General features: G+C 41.2%; 1 protein-coding gene across 1 annotated transcript; it reads left to right on the forward strand.

Annotated features, from left to right (window-relative positions):
* The first annotated feature begins 14,803 nt into the window (after positions 1-14,803).
* On the forward strand, positions 14,804-15,763 carry LOC110202634 (olfactory receptor 2V1-like). The gene has a single exon (XM_020978867.1). The coding sequence runs from the start codon at positions 14,804-14,806 to the stop codon at positions 15,761-15,763; it is 960 nt and encodes a 319-aa protein (XP_020834526.1).
* Positions 15,764-17,430: the final 1,667 nt, after the last annotated feature.

The raw sequence follows: 17,430 nt of genomic DNA on the forward strand, positions 1-17,430 counted from the left end.
AAGTCTGGTCCTGCTGGAATGGCAGTTCAGAGCATCTGGAATGGCTTTTCTCCATGTAGAAAACCTGGGAGGACCACTTCTAGGGGAATCATGAGGATGTTTAAGGAGAAGCCTTGGAGTGGCTTTGGACCACATAGAGAAATTCTGTAATAGTTTCAATCAGCTAAGTATATGTCAAAGAAGAGGCTTTTGGATTATCTGCAAAGCCTATCAAGAAGGCCTGGCAGCTTTAGCAACCTCCTCTTTTGTATCATTCCTTTTTGGCTTCGTTTATTGACTACTTAGCTCATAGGGTCTAGTGAAAGACCAGCACCTCAATGAGGACCTCAGTAGCCTTCCTATCCCACTAAACAAAGAAACCCTGGGAAACTCAAATCCCCTGAATCAAAGTAAAGCCTGCAACACTTTATTTGATGACTGCTCAGCTCTCAAGGTCTTTGAGAGATCGTGTCCACTTTGGGTGTTTTGAGAAATAGGTAGAGAGAGACACAGGGATCTGGGAGTCAGAGTTCAGGCCAGGTTTTACAATCAGCACTGCCCAGAGAAGCCTTTGGGAGTGACCTACAAGCCCAGTGGTAGCTGACATGTAGGCTTATGGAAGCCATGCCTCTTCTGGACATGAACATGGTAGGGCCAACACAACATAAGAAGTGAGCTATCCCCAGATAAGGAGATGGTGTTGGAGAAAGCATGCCTTCCAGGGTGTTAGGATGCATGGTGGAGAGACTGATGAAGTTTGTATACTTGTCATTGCTATGTCTTTGAAGAAAATATCCTTTTGTAAAAGGCAATTGATGTTTGCGGATAAATGAAACTGAGGCCCTCATAACAGGCCCCTTTTCAATGGTGGGAACACAGCCAATGGACACCTAAGCCAGTGGCAGTAGAGGAAAGAAATTCCCTTTTCCAGCCCTCAGGGCACCCTAGAATCCTGAAAGATAGATATAGCCTTCTTTACCTTGAGTAGGTGGGACCTCAAAATATACTCCTTCTACTACTCTAAGATTCTGTGACTGTTTTTCCTCTGAGGGACATGGCATTCATGCTTTTCTCTTACATCTATATAATATTGTCATTCAATATTTGTTTTTGTGAGGATTAAAATTATCCAACCTACAATAAGAGAGACTGAGGCAGAGCTCTGAGCCAATAGCCCTTTACTAAAGGGTCCGTGGTCCCCTATAATGAAGTAGACCTCAGATCTTCCTCACAATCTGAGGTACATCCTCTTTCCGGGGCCCAATTTTTATAGGGTTAGATAGCTAGACATTCTTGAGTGGCTATGCCATATAGAGAATAATTCCATTGGTCGACAAATGATGTATAGGCTAAAATAAGCAAAACAATATATCAGTAGGGTCACAGGTTGGGCAAAGCAGGAAATATCTCTGCTGACTAGGTGGTCACAAGATGCATGGGCTTCCCCTTAGGTTAGGTATGAGCTATATATATGCTCCAAGAACATATGGGGGATGGGACTTTCCATAGCATGCCACCACCCATGATTGGTTTGGTCATGGAATTTGAGCAAAACAGGATGGACATATCTTTGTCAACATTGTTATGGTTGTGCAAGTGAGCTCCACAGCTGGTAAACAAGTAATGAACATTACACTAAAGTTTGAGGCCTATTATAGGGCCCTTCTACTAGAAACTATATTCCTATGTGACTTATACAAAGTATGGGTTAATACATTGTTTATTCTTGCTCAAATATGCAAAAGAGGCCTAGCAAAATACAAAACCTCATTGGGTTGATGGACTTTACTCCTGAGGGGTAAAAATGACATATTAGCAGGGGGGTCACAGATTGAGTGAAGCGTGGGGCATCACCACTCACTAAGTGGTCATAAAATAGTCATAGGGTGGTTACCTGCTCAAGTTGGATGAGAGAGAATGGTCTGGAGGCACAAAAATTAATTGGGGGACTTTCCATGTAGCTGAGTTACCTCCACCACACTGGGCTTGGTCACCTCGACAAGGAAAAACAAGGGTGGAGGGCCTCTAGTTAACTTCCTATGATTAAGCAAGTGAACTTACAATCTGCAGCTCACAGCTCTGGGGCCAAATACACAGAACTTATAATCACTACTCCTGTAGAATCATATCAAATTGATTGATACTTATTGGAATAGAGTAGGGGTCCACAATGAATCAACTTTCTAATTTCCAAGGACATGGTTTTTATTGTTTTCAATTCTCAGGGTCAAAGGCCTCCAAAGGTTAAGCTATTATTAGTGGTTCAGAAGGGTTGGATCTTCCTGGGTTGTCTCTTATTTACTCCAAACATCTTGGGATGTTGTTGGCTCAACTTCTCTTATCCTCTCATCCTTGTGTTCAGGGTTCTCAAGAAGTGCCACCTTGTGTCTAACTGTGATGAAACTCCAGGGGCACCAGCAAATGGAAGGCTTCTAGCAATATTTCTGTTGCCTCTGCCCAAAGAATGAAAGGGGCTTTACTTTTAAACAATATCCTTGCAAACAAACCCTAACTTTCTAGGTAAGAAAGTTATCCCTGTAGGGCAGTGGAAAATCCACCAAGCTTCTGGAGCATTAACTACCCATAGGTTGGATCTTTTATGCCTCCGGAGTCAAGGAAGTCAAACAATTGATCAAAAGGGTCTCAAGAATGGCCTCTCTGACCCCTTAAAGGGAAATTAGCCCAGTATATATAAAACAGGTACTGTTCCCACCACATCTTATCATCTCCATCTTATGGTAGGTATTAGGTAGCAATAGAGCCATGCTCTGCCATCTAAGGGCCAAAGGGGACCATGAAGATACCTCATAGATCAGGTGTCACAAGGAGACCCATTATTATTTACTTGATCAATTTGCCCCAGTCCCTAGACTCTCATTCCCCTGTGAATGAAGGAGTTTCCTGGAGTCAGGCAAGGATATTGCATGGCAGGTGAGGAAATATCCCTATGCTTTTCCTCCATCCCATTCCTAGGGATCTAGGGCATTCCCATGGGGTTTAAAGATTGGGGGAACTGTCCATTGCAATTATATTTTCACCTCTGTCAGCAGGCAGAAGGATGTCATAGAAAGAATCACAGATTTGGAGTCATAGAACCTTAGATGAAATCCTGCCTCTGCTACTTACTCCTTGGGTGGTTTGTAAGTCTGTTTTCTCATACCTAAAATGAGGGGGGCAGGATGAAGGTCCCATCCATCTCTAAATCTCTTTGTTGTTGTTCAGTCATTTCAGTTGTGCCTGTCTCTTTGTGGCCCCATTTGGAGTGGTTTGCTGTTTACTTCTCCAGCTTATTTTATTTTTAAAAAATTTTATCAAACAATTCATTTAATAATTTTTAGTTTTCAACATTCACTTCCATAAGATTTTGAGTTTCAAATTTTTTCCCCTTCTCTCTCTTCCCCACTCCCCAAGATGGCATGTAATCTGATGTAGGTTCTGTTTATACATTTATATTAAGCATATTTTCACATTAGTCATGATATAAAGAAGAAGTAGAACCAATGGAAAGAACTACAAGAAAGAAGAATCAAAACAAAACAACAAAACAAAAGGAGAACAAATAGTATGCTTTGATCTGCATTCAGATTCCATAATTCTTTCTCTGGATGTGGACAGCTTTTTCCATCATGAGTCTTTTGGAATTGTCTTAGACCCTTGCATTGCTGAGAAGAGCTAAGTCTATCAAAGTCAGTTATTGCACAATGTGGCTGTTACTGTACAATGTTTTCTTGGTTCTGCTCACTTCACTCAGCATCAGTTCATATAAGTCTTTCCAGGTTTTTCTGAAGTCTGCTTGCTCATCATTTCTTATAGCACAACAGTATTCATATACCACAACTTACTCAGCCATTCCCCAACTACTGGGCATCCTCTCAATTTCCAATTCTTTGCTACCACAAAAAGAGCTGCTATAAATATTTTTTACATGTGGGTCCTTTTCCCATTTTTATCTCATTGGGATACAGACTGAGAAGTGGTTTGAAAGATATGCACAGTTTTATAGCCCTTTGGGCATGGTTCCAAATTGCTCTCCAGAATGGTTGGATCAATTCACAACTCCACCAACAATGCATTAGGGTTCCAGTTTTCCCACGTCTTCTCCAACATTTATAATTTTACTGTTTTGTCATGTTGGCCAGTCTGATAGGTGTGATGTGGTACTTCAGAGTTGTTTTGATTTGCACTTCTCTAATCGATTGTGATTTAGAGCATTTTTTCATATGACTATAGATATCTTTAACCTCTTCCTCTGAAAACTACCTGTTCGTATCCTTTGACCATTTATCAATTGGGATCCAGCTTATTTTAAAGATGAGGAACTGAGGCAAACAGGGCTAAGTGACTTGCCAGGGTCACACAGATACTAAATGGCTTAGACCTTCAAGCCCCACACACTATCTACTGTATCACCTAGTGGCCTATCTCTTATCTTATGACAATGAATGCAGGGATGTAATTATGTATGTTATTTTACGCATTATTTTTTATTACATGTGTAGGAATTCTTTGTATTATAAAAATTGTTACAAATTTTAAATTACATTTGGATAAAATATAAGTAGGAAAGTTTTTTTAATGAAAAGTTAGGGTGACATTAAAAATGAAAAAGGAGGACATTGTTATAAAAAGTTTGGAAACCATTGCTTACACATTCATTGAGTACTCACTTTGGTAGGCATTGCTATTTGCAGTATCAACTGACAGAAACTTTTCATTGTTTGCCCTTCCCATGTGCCCAAGAGGCTGGAGTGAGGTCAACTTTTCCCCAAGTACTTTGCAAAGAAACACTCATTCCCCAGCCAACTGTCCCTCAGGGAAGAGGTTGTTTGTTGGCACTAGGATGAACTGAGAACTTCTGAAAAGGTTCCTCTGCATGAGAGGATTAATTACTAGAAGCTGGGGGTGATGGTGGTGGTTTCCCTAGGATCTTCAGGCAGAGTTGGCTTTGAAAACAGTGGGATGAGGGGTGGCTGAGAGAATTTAAATCCTCTCCCCATTCTGAGTTCTCTGCTCTATCAAGGGAGGTTATCTTTCCTCAGGTGAGAAGCCCATTTTTTGGTCTGATCTTTAGTCTGAGCTCCCCTCTTGACCCTAGTCCATTCCCCACAAACTTCCCCTGCTCATAGGAGTTGGTCCGCTATTCCCTTTGCTCCCTCAAACTCTGTTCTTTCTTCTGTAATTTCTTGGTAGAATTTGGAAGGGAAAATTTCCCTCTCCCCCACCCTATCCTTTACATCGATAAAATCCATTTTCTTCTCTGCTTAAACATCTCCAGTGGATTCTGTTAATTTCATCGATCCCTTGGATAACTCCTGGTTGTGTTCCTTCCTCTGTCCCTAGATGGAAACATGTTTTAACTATCTCAAAAATTAAAACAAAACAAAAAACCGCAGAATGTCTGCTGGGTTTGCAGACCAGGGGAGAAATTGGTACTTCACAGGCCATTCAGGCAACATCCTTACATGCTGGGAAGTTTGTTTATCAGGTTAATCTCAGCACCTTCTGCTATAGTTTCAGACCCATTTCCTTTAAGGAAATGGACAAACCATTAGTCATCTCCTTTGGTAAGAGCCCAACACAGACCTTTCTATTGACTGATTTAAATCTCTTTGGACATTGGGATGAGAGGAGAGCAAATGGGGGAGGGGAGAGGTATGCAACAAGAAAGATATTCAGAATCACCAAATCTTCACTCCTAAGTTCAAAGTCCAACCCAGGTTCACCAGCCTGGGTGTCTGTAGGTAAGTGTCCTCCCTCGGTTTCTTTCCTTTGCTAATGGATGTTCTTCATGAATATCTTCCGTGTCCACTCAGGGTCAATTCTTCCCTTTTCTCTTCCCTGGAGAGTTCTGATCTGATTATACCAGAAAAAGTTTTCTCTTTTAGGGAAAGTTGAAGGGGTAGTTTGACTCCCAGTGTGGAATGGTTCTCTGATGTTGTAGGAGTGGGCTCCTAAGTCTGCATTGTACCCTTTCCACTTCTTGTCTCCCCATGGTCATGTATCCTATCTTTCAAATTCTTCGAAACTTAGATCTATTGGGGGCATCCACTGATTTCCCTCCAACAGACCATTCCTTCTTCCAGCCTCCCGGGCAGACAGTTAAGGCAGCTATAGATAAATGCTCCAACTTTTCTGCCTCTTTCCTCATCAAGCTCCATTTTTTTCCTTCTCAGAAAGCAAGTTCTTTCAGATTTCTAATGTCATTCCCTCCTGCTTCAGTGTTTATTGACCTAATCCCTAGCTGCCCATGGCCAGTCTGGCACGTAGGCAGAAGAAATTGCATTAATCACCTCTTGACATGGAGACATTTAAGAAAGTCCAAAAGTCCACCTGCTACAAAATGTCTCCTCTCATCTACCTGCCTATTTCCAAGTTCATTTTTGAAATTACCCAAAGTGTTTCATCAGGGAGAGCCCTGAATTTCAACTGAGTTAAGGTACTTGGGAGTTTTTTTCCCTTGTAATGACTATGTATGGTTAGGCAAAACAAATTCCACATTGTCTAAATCCAAAACAATATGTCTCAGTTTGCACTCTGAATCCATCACCTTTCTCTATCAGATTTCATCACGAGTTCTTCACAATAGTGGTTGATCAGTTTTTAAGTCGTTCACAGTTTGTTTTTACAATATTGTTTTAGCATACATTGTTTTCCTGGTTCTGTTCACTTCATTCTGCATTAGTTCATATGAGTCTTTCCAAATTTCTCTGAAACCTTGTTCTCTTCATCATGTCTTCCAGCACAATAATAGTCCGTCACATCACATACCATAACTTATTCAGCCATTCCCCCTTGTTGGGCACTACTCTCAGTTTCCAATTCTTCAGCACCATGAAAAGAGCTGCTATAAGTGTTTTTGATCTCTTTGGAATATAGACTTAGTGTAGTGGTATCGTTGGGTCAAAAGGCATACACAATTTGATTATTTGGTGGGGATAGTTCCAAATTGCTTTCCAGAATGGTCAGACACCAATAGTGCCTTAATAAGGCACTAACAGTATATTAATAAGCTTTAAAATATTCACTGAACACAATAATATTGTCCAGGATTAGTATAACTGATTAATCAGTCAAGAGTAATTTAATTGAGTGCTATGCTAATTTATTTCTTTGCCCCTTCTTTCAATCCCATAGACATAATCCTAATTCAGAACCTTTTTGTTTCTCACCTAGACTACTAACTAGGTCAGGGGTGCGGAACCTGCAGCCTCAAGGCCACATGTGTCCTGAATCACTTTTCAGTCATACAGTGCCTGGCTCAGTATTTGGACTTAGTACGCACTCATTGAATGATTATATAAATGTCTGATCCCTGACCTTATGGCACAAGCTAGAAAAGGAAACAAACACACTAAATAAATGAAAAGTTAAATGTGTTATCATGGAAATTTTATTTCTTTTACAGCATATCTTTTCTTCTTTTCTTTTTTTGGGGGATCTGTAACTTCATTCATGTAGGGAACTTCTGGTGAGGGAATTCTTTTTAGCAAAGCAAATCAATAACTGTCTTGCAACTTAATTATTTTAGAGAGTTGCCTGGAGCACTGAGAGTCTGACTTGCCCAGAGTCATATAGTCAATCAGTGTTAAAGATAAGACTTAAACCCAGGACTTCCTCATCCAAAGACTAGCCTCTCTGCTATGCTAGGCTGCCTCTCTACAAGGTAAATAATAGTTTAATATCACAGTATTTACTTAATTGCCAAATCAATGATAGAGGCAGAAGAATAACAGAATTTCAGAGTTGGCAGGTTCATCTAGTCAGTTATACCTGAACAAAAATCTCTTTTATCACTGCTGACAAGGTCATCTGGCCTCAGTTTGAAGACTTCCAGTAATAGGGTTTACACTCTGTCCTGAGACAGCTTACTGCACCTTTTTACATCTCTGATTGTTGCGGAAAGTTTCCATATATTGACCTGAAATCTGCTTGTCCTGGTTGTTCTGCTCTTCCATATGGCAGCCATGGAAGACAGCTTCCTTGGATCTTCTTAGTCAGTCCTTTCATTCATTCATTCAACAAGCAATCACACCTACAATGTGCCAGGCACTATGTTAGATCCTGGAAACAGAAAGACAAAAACAAAGTAATTTCTGCACTGATGAAGTTTACATCGTGATGTCCAGGGAAGATGATGTGTACACAGATAAGTAAATACTAAAGCTGAAGTAATTTGTGGAGTGGGGGGTAGGGAGATGATGCTCACAACTAGGGTAGTCAGGGTAAGTCTCATGTGGCACTCTAGTTGACACTTGATGGAAGCCAGAGGTTCTATAAGGTGGAGATGAGGAAGGAGTGCATTTCAACAGGAGACAGAATGTTGGGAAGAGAGAATACTAAGTAGATCATTTGGGCTGCAATATAGAGTACATGAAGGAAAGGAAAGTTCAGTAAGACTACCAAGTGGGCTGGAAACTAATTGTGAAAGACTTTAAATAACAGACAGGAATTTATCTTTTATCCTGGAGGCAACTAGCTCTAGAAAGTGACAGGAGCTTTTTTTGGGGGCGGGTAGCCTGGTCGATGCTTTAGCAATATCAATTTGGGAGCTACATGGAGGATTGATCAAAGAGGGGAGACAGTGGAGGCTGGGAGGCCAATTAGGAGGCTATTTCAGTGGTCCAGGTGAGAAGTGATGAGGTGTTAGGGTGGTGGTCATGTGAGTGAAGAGAAAGGGAGAGAAGTTGTGGACTTGGGGTTGACTGGACTTGGCAACTTATGGGATAAAGGAAAGTGGGAATGAAGAGTTGAGGATGATTCTGAGGTTGTAAATTTGGGTGACTGAAAGAATCTTGGTGCCCTCAGCAGAAACTGGGAAGTTAGCCAGAGCCTTGGGTTATTGTAGAAAGAGAACCAGTTCTGTTTTGGACGTGTTGAGCCCAAGATGCCTATAAGACATTTAGCTGGAAATGTCTCAAAGTCAATTTTCATGATGTGGGACTGGAGCTCAGGAGAGAAACTAGGATTGGGGTATAGATTTTGAAATCACCTGCATAAAGATAGTTAGATCCATAACAGCAGATGAGCTCATTAAGAAGAAGAATTTGCAAGAGAGAAGAAAACCCCAGGCTTTAGGGGGAGTCATCTGGATTATGATCCAGCCAATGATCTTGAGAAGGCACTTCCCGACAAGTAAGAAGAGAGCCATCAGGGAGCAGTATCATGGAACCCAAGGATAAGGTGGTGCTCAACAGTGTTAAATGCTAAAAGCTTGGGGAGAAGGGAAGAGGCCACTGGATTTGGCAATTAAGAGATCAGTGGTAAAGTTAGAGAGAGCAGTTTCAGGTGTGATGAGGCCAGGAGCCAGAGCCAAAGGGGATGGGAAGTAAGTGAAGGCAAGGCATCTAGGCTATTTATTCCCTAGGAATTTGGCTGCTGAGGGAAGGAGAAACATATGTCATTAGCTTGAGGGGACGGAAGAGTCAAATAAAAGTTGGTTTTGTAAAGAAGGAGGCTGAATATCTCTGGCTTCTTTAACTGATTCTCATACCAAGCAGTCAGTCAGTCAGTCAATCAACAAGCATTAATTAAGCACTTGCTATGTGCCAGGAACTATACTCAGTGCTAAGGATACAAAGGAAGGCAGAGACAGTCTCTGCCTTCAAGAAGTTCACTTTCTATAACTGGGATTTCAATTACTTTGATGTTTCTACTTCTTAATGTAATCTTGGTATTTCCTCCAAGTCTATTACTTTATGTTGCTTTGTCTCTCTTTTTTTTTTTGAGTATTTGAGCACTCTAGTTTTTTCTTCAGTTGTTATTGTTCTTTTTTCACTTGAATACATTTATTTCCTTTTTCCTTTTAATTTTTTTTTTTTGCTTCTTCCACTGATGACTTTAGGTCTTCTATGTTGCGTTTATTTTTGTTATTTTGATCAAGGTGAAGGTGAAGGGCTAATGTAGAATCTCCCTTTAATTCTCTAATGTGTTTGTTATATGTGGACATTTCTTCCATTGTTTTTGTTACAGATTCATCTCGCAGTCCTGTATTAGTTTGGTACCTTAGTTTAAGTATTATGTAGTTTCTTTATTGAGTTGGAGAATTTTTCATTAACTTTCTTTTCAAATATGTTTTTACACTTATAAGCATTTATTCTCTCTCCTTTCCACTGCTTCCAAATTGAACCATTAATAGAAAAGAAAAAACCCTCATGACAAACATGCATAATTCAGTTAAATAAATTCCCACGTTAGCCATATCTGAAAGCACAGGTCTCATTCTACATTTTAAGTCCAGCACTATTTGGCAGGAGATGAGTGACCTGTTTCATCTTCAGTCCTCTATGATCAGAGGTCCAAAGTTTTTCAAAATCGTTTTTTCTTTATAATATTTGTTTTCATTGTACAAATTGTTCTCCTGGCTGTGCTGACGCTCCTCTGCATCACTTCATAGAGGTTTTCCCAGTTTCCTCTGAAACTGTCATTTTTGTGGCATTTTCATTTCACTCCATTTATATAACATAATTGGTCTAGCAGTTCCCTGGATAGGTGGGCACCTCTACTGCTTCCAATTCCTTGCCACAGCAAAAACAGAAGCCATACATATTTTTGTACAAATGAGTTCTTTTCCTCTTCCTTTGATCTCTTTGGGATAGGGGTCTACTATTTTCAATTATGTACACCCTCCCATACCACGCCACTTCCTCCTTTTATGGGTTTTTTAGATATCTTTTTCTTTAATATCTTGAGAGGCAGATGTTAAGGTCAGCTGTCTGTTACTGGGGCTGTTTGTGGATGAGACTGGGGAGCTGGTCTTGACTTTACCATATTGCCAGAAATCCAATGAATTGCACTTTTTTATTACATTTTGTCAATGCACATACTACTAAAGCCAGAAAATTCACCTCCTGTGGCACATAGGTTTTTATTCTGTGTATGTCGCATTTACTTTAATAAAGGCTACAACCTTCCAATGAAACAGTAGCTCAGGAGAGCACTGGTTTCCAAATCTGAAAAGCTGTTCTTTTTGAATCTGTACTATTGCACGTAAATGCCATGTTTCAGCTTTGGTCACAAGATGGTTTTCACAGGGGAAGAAGAAGTAAGGAAAGACTGTCTGAGAAGATGGGATGCCACTGTGGTGGTGATGGTGACATTTTCTGCAAGCAGGATCAGCACTAGATGTCAGGAGGATACTGAAAGGGCAACAAGTTACCAAAAGGAGTGGTTGGGGTACAGCAAATACAGCTTCATAGATTCACTGAAAGCCTCCATGAGATTATTTCTCAGATAGATGAATTTCATCAAGAGATGGATAAATTGAGGAGAGGAGTGAATGCACCTTAGAGCAGTGGGCAGGGTTTAGTTTGGTCCCTTGATACTCTGAAAGATCTGTGATTTCACTGGGTACAACTACATCCCTTCATCACTGAGCCCCAAGGGAAGGTGTCTTGTTTAGTGAATAGAGCTGGTCCCTTAGCCAGGAAGATAGCTCTGACACATAGGTTAAGAACTAGATGTGATCTTACTGGCACGGGAACTCCTAAATGAGGAAATTCTCTCCACCAAAGCAGGTCATCACCTTCTCTGCCAATTATAGTGTTAGAGAGCTGCCTAGAGCAATGGAGATAAGTCATTTGCTGAAGATCATGGAGGCAGTATGTGTCAGAGACAGACTGAACATTAGTTTTCTTGGGTGAGACTGTGTCTGGGAAAATAACTTAATCTTTCAGGTTCCCAGGAGCTGCTACATTGACAGAAGGAGTCCTCCTACTGAGAGTTCCCTACACAAGTAAAATCATATGTCCAATCCAAAAACAAAACACCCTAATCACTTTCTAACATCTCAAATATACACATATGTGTGTGTATTTTATATTGTTTATTTCTGTACTAATTTCTTCTACCTTCTCATGTTCTCCACCACAGTATCTTTCCTTCCTTGTTCCTGTCTCTCGTTCTGTCTCTCCTATGTCTTTCCTCCCTTCTGTCCTTGCTTCAATAACATTTATCACCATCTAACAGGGGTGGAATTACATGGAAAGTCCTATGGAAGCTACTTGTTTCCCCTGCTCCTATGCCTGTGGTATCATTAGGTGCTGCTAGTTGTCCAGAGAAACCCATAGACAAATAGTCTCAGCAATTAGGCTATTCAAAGGTAAGGATGAAATAAACAATAACTTTCTCTCACATTTACCTTTACTTCGCTATTTAAGGTCAATACATTATCCCATTTCATCCTCAAAGACAACTTTGTGAGGGAGGTTTTATTATGTTCCCAAATTTATAGATGATGATGCTGAGGCTAAAGAGATTGAATGACTTGCTCAGGATCATACAGCATCAAGTGTCTGAGTTGGGGTACAAATGCAGGTCTTCTTGACTCCAATGACAATGCTCTATCCACTACAGAAACATGTCTCCCAAAAAGAAAAAAAGGTAGAAAGAGTTTAGTTAATATTGCCTTTTCTGTTAAAACTAAGATTTTTAAACTTATTTTCCATAGTTACTACACATGCAATACAATTCTCAGCTTGGGCACTGAGCTCACTCTCTCTCCCTAAGGAGTATGGCATGTGGTTCAACAAAGTTCAGTCCTGGGCTCTAATGAGAGGGGTCACGGGGGCAGGCTTCCTTTTCTCACACACTTTGGCTTGTTAAACCCCATCCCAGCACCAAGGGGATAAATTACTTTAAGCTTAGTTTTTTGGCTCCTGTCTAGGTAATCCCAAAGGAATAAAAAAGATATTCAATGTATTTTACAAATCAGGAAATAGGACACGTATTTTATTCCTACAAAAAAGAAATGCTAAACATAAAATTGACACAGGGAATTAAAACAGAATTCAGCACTGTCTTCCACAAAGTCCATGCTTTTTGACAAGCCAGGCCAGAAGCTTTGGTCACTTCCTCTTGTCCATGATCATTGTCTCTGATGAAGAAGATCTCCTTGTCAAATTCACTCCATGGACCCAGGAGCCCCAGACTTCTAACACTCGCCTGGTAGCCTCTAATTCTGGGCCACTTCACCTCAAGGTTGATGCTTGATCATAAATACAAAGCAGAAAAGATAGCTGGGGGCCCAACCTCACATTCTGACTCCTGTGACCTCACTAGATACCAAATAATTTGTTCCCCAGGATGCCCAGGATGAGATTTAATGATGCAAGGAACATGTGAGCACAAGGAACCTAGCTCCCCTGTCATTAGAAGCAAGTGTCCCCAGCACTGAACCAGTCCCTACCACGTGCCAGGGGGCAGACAGTACAGGGAGCAGCATTGTTTCCCAGTGCCTATGGGCCCAGCAGTATACTCTCAAGATTAGAATAGAATTATGGACTTGGGAGGCACATTTGAGATCACCCAGTCCAACCCTCCCATTTTCATAAACAAGGAAACTGAGACCCAGACAGATTAAGTGATAGTTATGACAACTTAGTCTCCTAAGTTATTCTACCCACAGCAACATCTTTGACTTACTCTTTTCCATAATGATTGAAGCATGTTCACAATTCAATACTGCTCCCATTGGCTTCTCTTGCTGTTTTGGAGTATTTACAACATGAAGTTGGAAGGGAGGAAGGGAGGAAAGAAGGAAAGAAGGAAGAAGGAAGGAAGGAAGGAAGGAAGGAAGGAAGGAAGGAAGGAAGGAAGGAAGGAAGGAAGGAAGGAAGGAAGGAAGGAAGGAAGGAAGGAAGGAAGGAAAGAGGAAGAAAGGGAGGAAAGGAGGGAGGGTAGAAAGGAGGAAAGTAGGGAGAGAGAAGGAAGGAAAGAAGAAAGGAAAAGAGGAAGGCAGGGAGCATAGAAGGAAGAGAAAGAGAGAAGAAGGCAGGAGGAGAAAAGAAGGAAAGGAGAAAAGGAGGGAGGGAAGATGGAAGGAAGGAAGGAAAGGAGGGAGGGAAACAGGAGGATATCTATCACATACCCTACAAGAAAACTAATACCACCTAAACATTAGGGTGTTTTCTTTTCGCTTGGTCCTCCTAAGTGAAATGGCTCTCTGAGTCATTTTCCTGCCATTATAAAAGAACTAATAGAAAGAAGTGGTAAAAATCATGACGTGAAGGACATAAATAACTTGTGTCCAAAATTTCTGTGACTGTATTAGATAGTGTTTAAAGAGCTCTAAAATCTGGGATCCTCTCTTCGACTTTCTCCTTAATAAAAAATATGTACTGAGGAGACTCAGAGCTGAAGTTACACAGCTTGTAAATTTTTGAGGTGAAATTTAAACATGGATCTTCCTTCTCCAAATTCAGTGTTCTTTCTAATTGTACCTCTATGCCACCAGACCTCAAGAATTGGGGAATCAAGGTTGCAGGTGAGTGGTCCCACATCCAAGAAGTCAATAAACTAGCAGAGGACAAGCCAAAACCAAACAGAACCACGATCTCTTGATGCTAAAGCAGTTTTGTTGTCCCACAGCAAAGGGCAGTCATTTTCTCCTGGCCCTGGCAATCTCTTGCCAGAATGTTTTTTAAAAGGGGCAATGCTTTTTCTCCTTGTCTCTTTTTTACCTTCATGGACATCATTGAACAGGTTTTAAAACTTACTTCACACAATTTATAAATATGATAAATTTATAATATTAATGATAAGGCAGGTCAGTGGTACAGTGCACAGAATGCAGAACCTGGAATCAGGAAGACCTGAATTCAAATCCAGCCTCACACACTTAGTAGATGTGTGAAAAATGAAGATTATATTAGCACCTACATCCCAGGGTTGTTATGAGGAGATAATCAGATAATATTTGTAAAGTGTTTTGCAAACTTTCAAGGGCTACATAAATGCAAGATGTCAGTATTATTAGCCATTATTTATCTCCCAAATCTCCTTCTCCCAGATCTCTCCCTCCCTCTCATCTACTCCTTGCTCTAGAATCATGGAATGGAGTGGCAACCAGACCCTCATCACTCATTTCGTCCTTCTGGGCCTCTTCACTCAAACTCCTCTCCACTTCTTCCTCTTCTTCCTCATCATGACCATGTTCCTGGTGGCACTGACTGGTAATGGCCTCATGATCCTTCTCATAAACATTGATTCAAGGCTCCATAGTCCAATGTACTTCTTCCTCAGCTGGCTCTCATTAATGGACCTTATGCTCATCTCCACCATTGTACCTCGAATGGCTGTGGACTTCCTATCGGGCAAGGGCTACATCACCTTTGCAGGATGTGGGCTACAGATTCTCTTCTTCCTTACACTCCTGGGGGATGAGTGCTTCCTGCTGGCCTTCATGGCCTATGACCGCTATGTGGCCATCAGTAATCCACTGAGGTACTCTTTGGTCATGAACAAACGGGTCTGTTGGCTCATGGTGGCCTTTTCTTGGCTCTTTGGTCTTCTAGATGGGTTAATCCAAGCTGTCTTTACTCTCCACTTTCCCTACTGTAGGTCAAACAAGATTGATCACTTCTTCTGTGAGGTGCCTGCTATCCTCAAGCTGGCTTGTGCTGATACCTCCCTCTATGAATCTATGATCTATGTCTGCTGTGTCCTCATGCTGCTCTTGCCTTTCTCTGTCATTTCTGCCTCCTACTTACAGATCCTAGTGGCAGTTCTCCGAATGCATTCAGCTGAGGGGAGACAGAAGGCATTTGCCACTTGCTCCTCCCACATGACTGTGGTCACCCTTTTTTATGGGGCAGCCATGGTCACATACATAAGACCCCAGGCGTACCACTCTTCCAAGCAAGATAAGGTAGTGTCTGCTTTCTACACCATGCTCACACCCATGCTCAACCCTATCATCTACAGCCTAAGGAACAAGGAAGTCACTGGGGCCCTTAAGAAGCTGCTGGGCAGGTGTTCCTGTGGTCAGAGGGAGGACTCACTACAATAACTGACATTTATAGTTTAAAAAATCCTTTTACGTTTAAGCATTGTAATTGTTATATAGACCAGATTTTGGCCTGGTATGGGTCTGTGAATTTGCTAGAGGAACAAACTCACTATGAGAAAATTCCCTCTGCCATTGCAGATCAATAACTACATCTTTCAATAATATGCCCAAACTTGATTTCCCCTTCATCAGGATCACAGACTGGATCATCTCCATATGGACCCACCTCTGAAGTCAGCTGTCCACCTGTAATTGTTTTATACATCCTTTATGACGCCCAATTCCCTGACTTCTCTGTACTCCCTCCCTCTTGTTCGTTGACTTCCCTCATAGGCAACAAGGGTAGTGATGTATCCTATAGAGTTCTAGTGCCCCAAAGCCTTTGGAGCTATGTTATTGATTGGTGCAGCCCAGGTATGGCTCCCACTCCCAATTCTCCCCAGGCTCCCTCTCTCTCTGTGGGCTGGAATTGATTCATTTCCCCCCCTCCTGCTGACTTTGAGTCATAGAATACTTTCATACTCTCTGTGGAAATCACTCTGCTGCCTAACGCATGGGCTTATAGGGTAGGAACATTGTATGCATGGTGCTTTTTCCCAGTTTATAGTGTGCAGTGAACCCATTGTTTGTCTAGGAAACTACCTAAATCTTACTGGTGGTACCCAACTTGGTGCTTGTTGGAATAGAGGACAGTGGGCTCTCTGAGTTTCTTTGTGACTTTACTGTCTGACAAATATCCAGTAACACTAGTACTTGTCAATTGCCAGCTTTAATCCAAAAGTCTCCAGCTAACCTTACACTTAATCTTTAGGAGTTTTTCCTTACATTCTTTCAGTACCTCCCCAGAGGTGATCAGATCATCTGGTTAGACTAATATATTAGTTCATTTTCCCCTTCTCTTTCCTTGTGAGTCATAGAAAACCAATTGCTTGGGTGGCATTTGTGCAAATTGAGAGAATCTTTGTCTTCCTTGGGACAGAGAATAGGGAAGGGCAAGATAATAGTATGTGTTATTCAGGTTTAACATGAACCAATGCCCAACAGATAATCTAGGGCATCCTGGCCTCACAGGAGCACATATTAATAGTTCACTTTAATTCACTTGGGGTAGGCCTAATCTTCCCAGTTCTCTGTGATAATGGCATTGCCTACTCTATTTTTCAAGTGGTTTCATAGGTCCTCTGCTTCAGAGAGTGATTTTCCAGGACTATTATTCTCAGAAGCATTAGATGTCACAGAGGTGAATCATTTGCATTGTTTCCTAGGCATACCTTAAACCCCATCATGAAGGGACAATATTACAACTTTCATGCTGAGTTTCTTTCTTAGATGATTCTTCCCATTCCTTGAGAGGATCACAGATGTCAACCTTTAGAGCAGAGATTTTGTTTTGTTTTGTTTTTGTAACCACCCCCAGCTCCCACCTAGCAGGGTGTTTTGCATATAGTAGGTACTTAATAAATGATGGTTGGACTGGATTCAATGGCACGGTAATGTCTTGGCAAATTAAACCTCTACAGTTTGACACTGGGGACCAACCACTAGTCCTGGATAGTCTCTTTTCCCTGGGTTTTCATGGCAATGCTCTCTCCTGGTGTTTCTCCTATTTGTCTGACCACTCCTCAGTTTCTTTTGATGGGTCATTATCTATGTTCCTCCTGTTATAC

The sequence above is a fragment of the Phascolarctos cinereus genome, unplaced genomic scaffold (genome assembly GCF_003287225.1).
Source record: "Phascolarctos cinereus isolate Bilbo 61053 unplaced genomic scaffold, phaCin_HiC Scaffold_5;HRSCAF=322, whole genome shotgun sequence".
Classification (NCBI taxonomy): Eukaryota; Metazoa; Chordata; class Mammalia; order Diprotodontia; family Phascolarctidae; genus Phascolarctos; species Phascolarctos cinereus.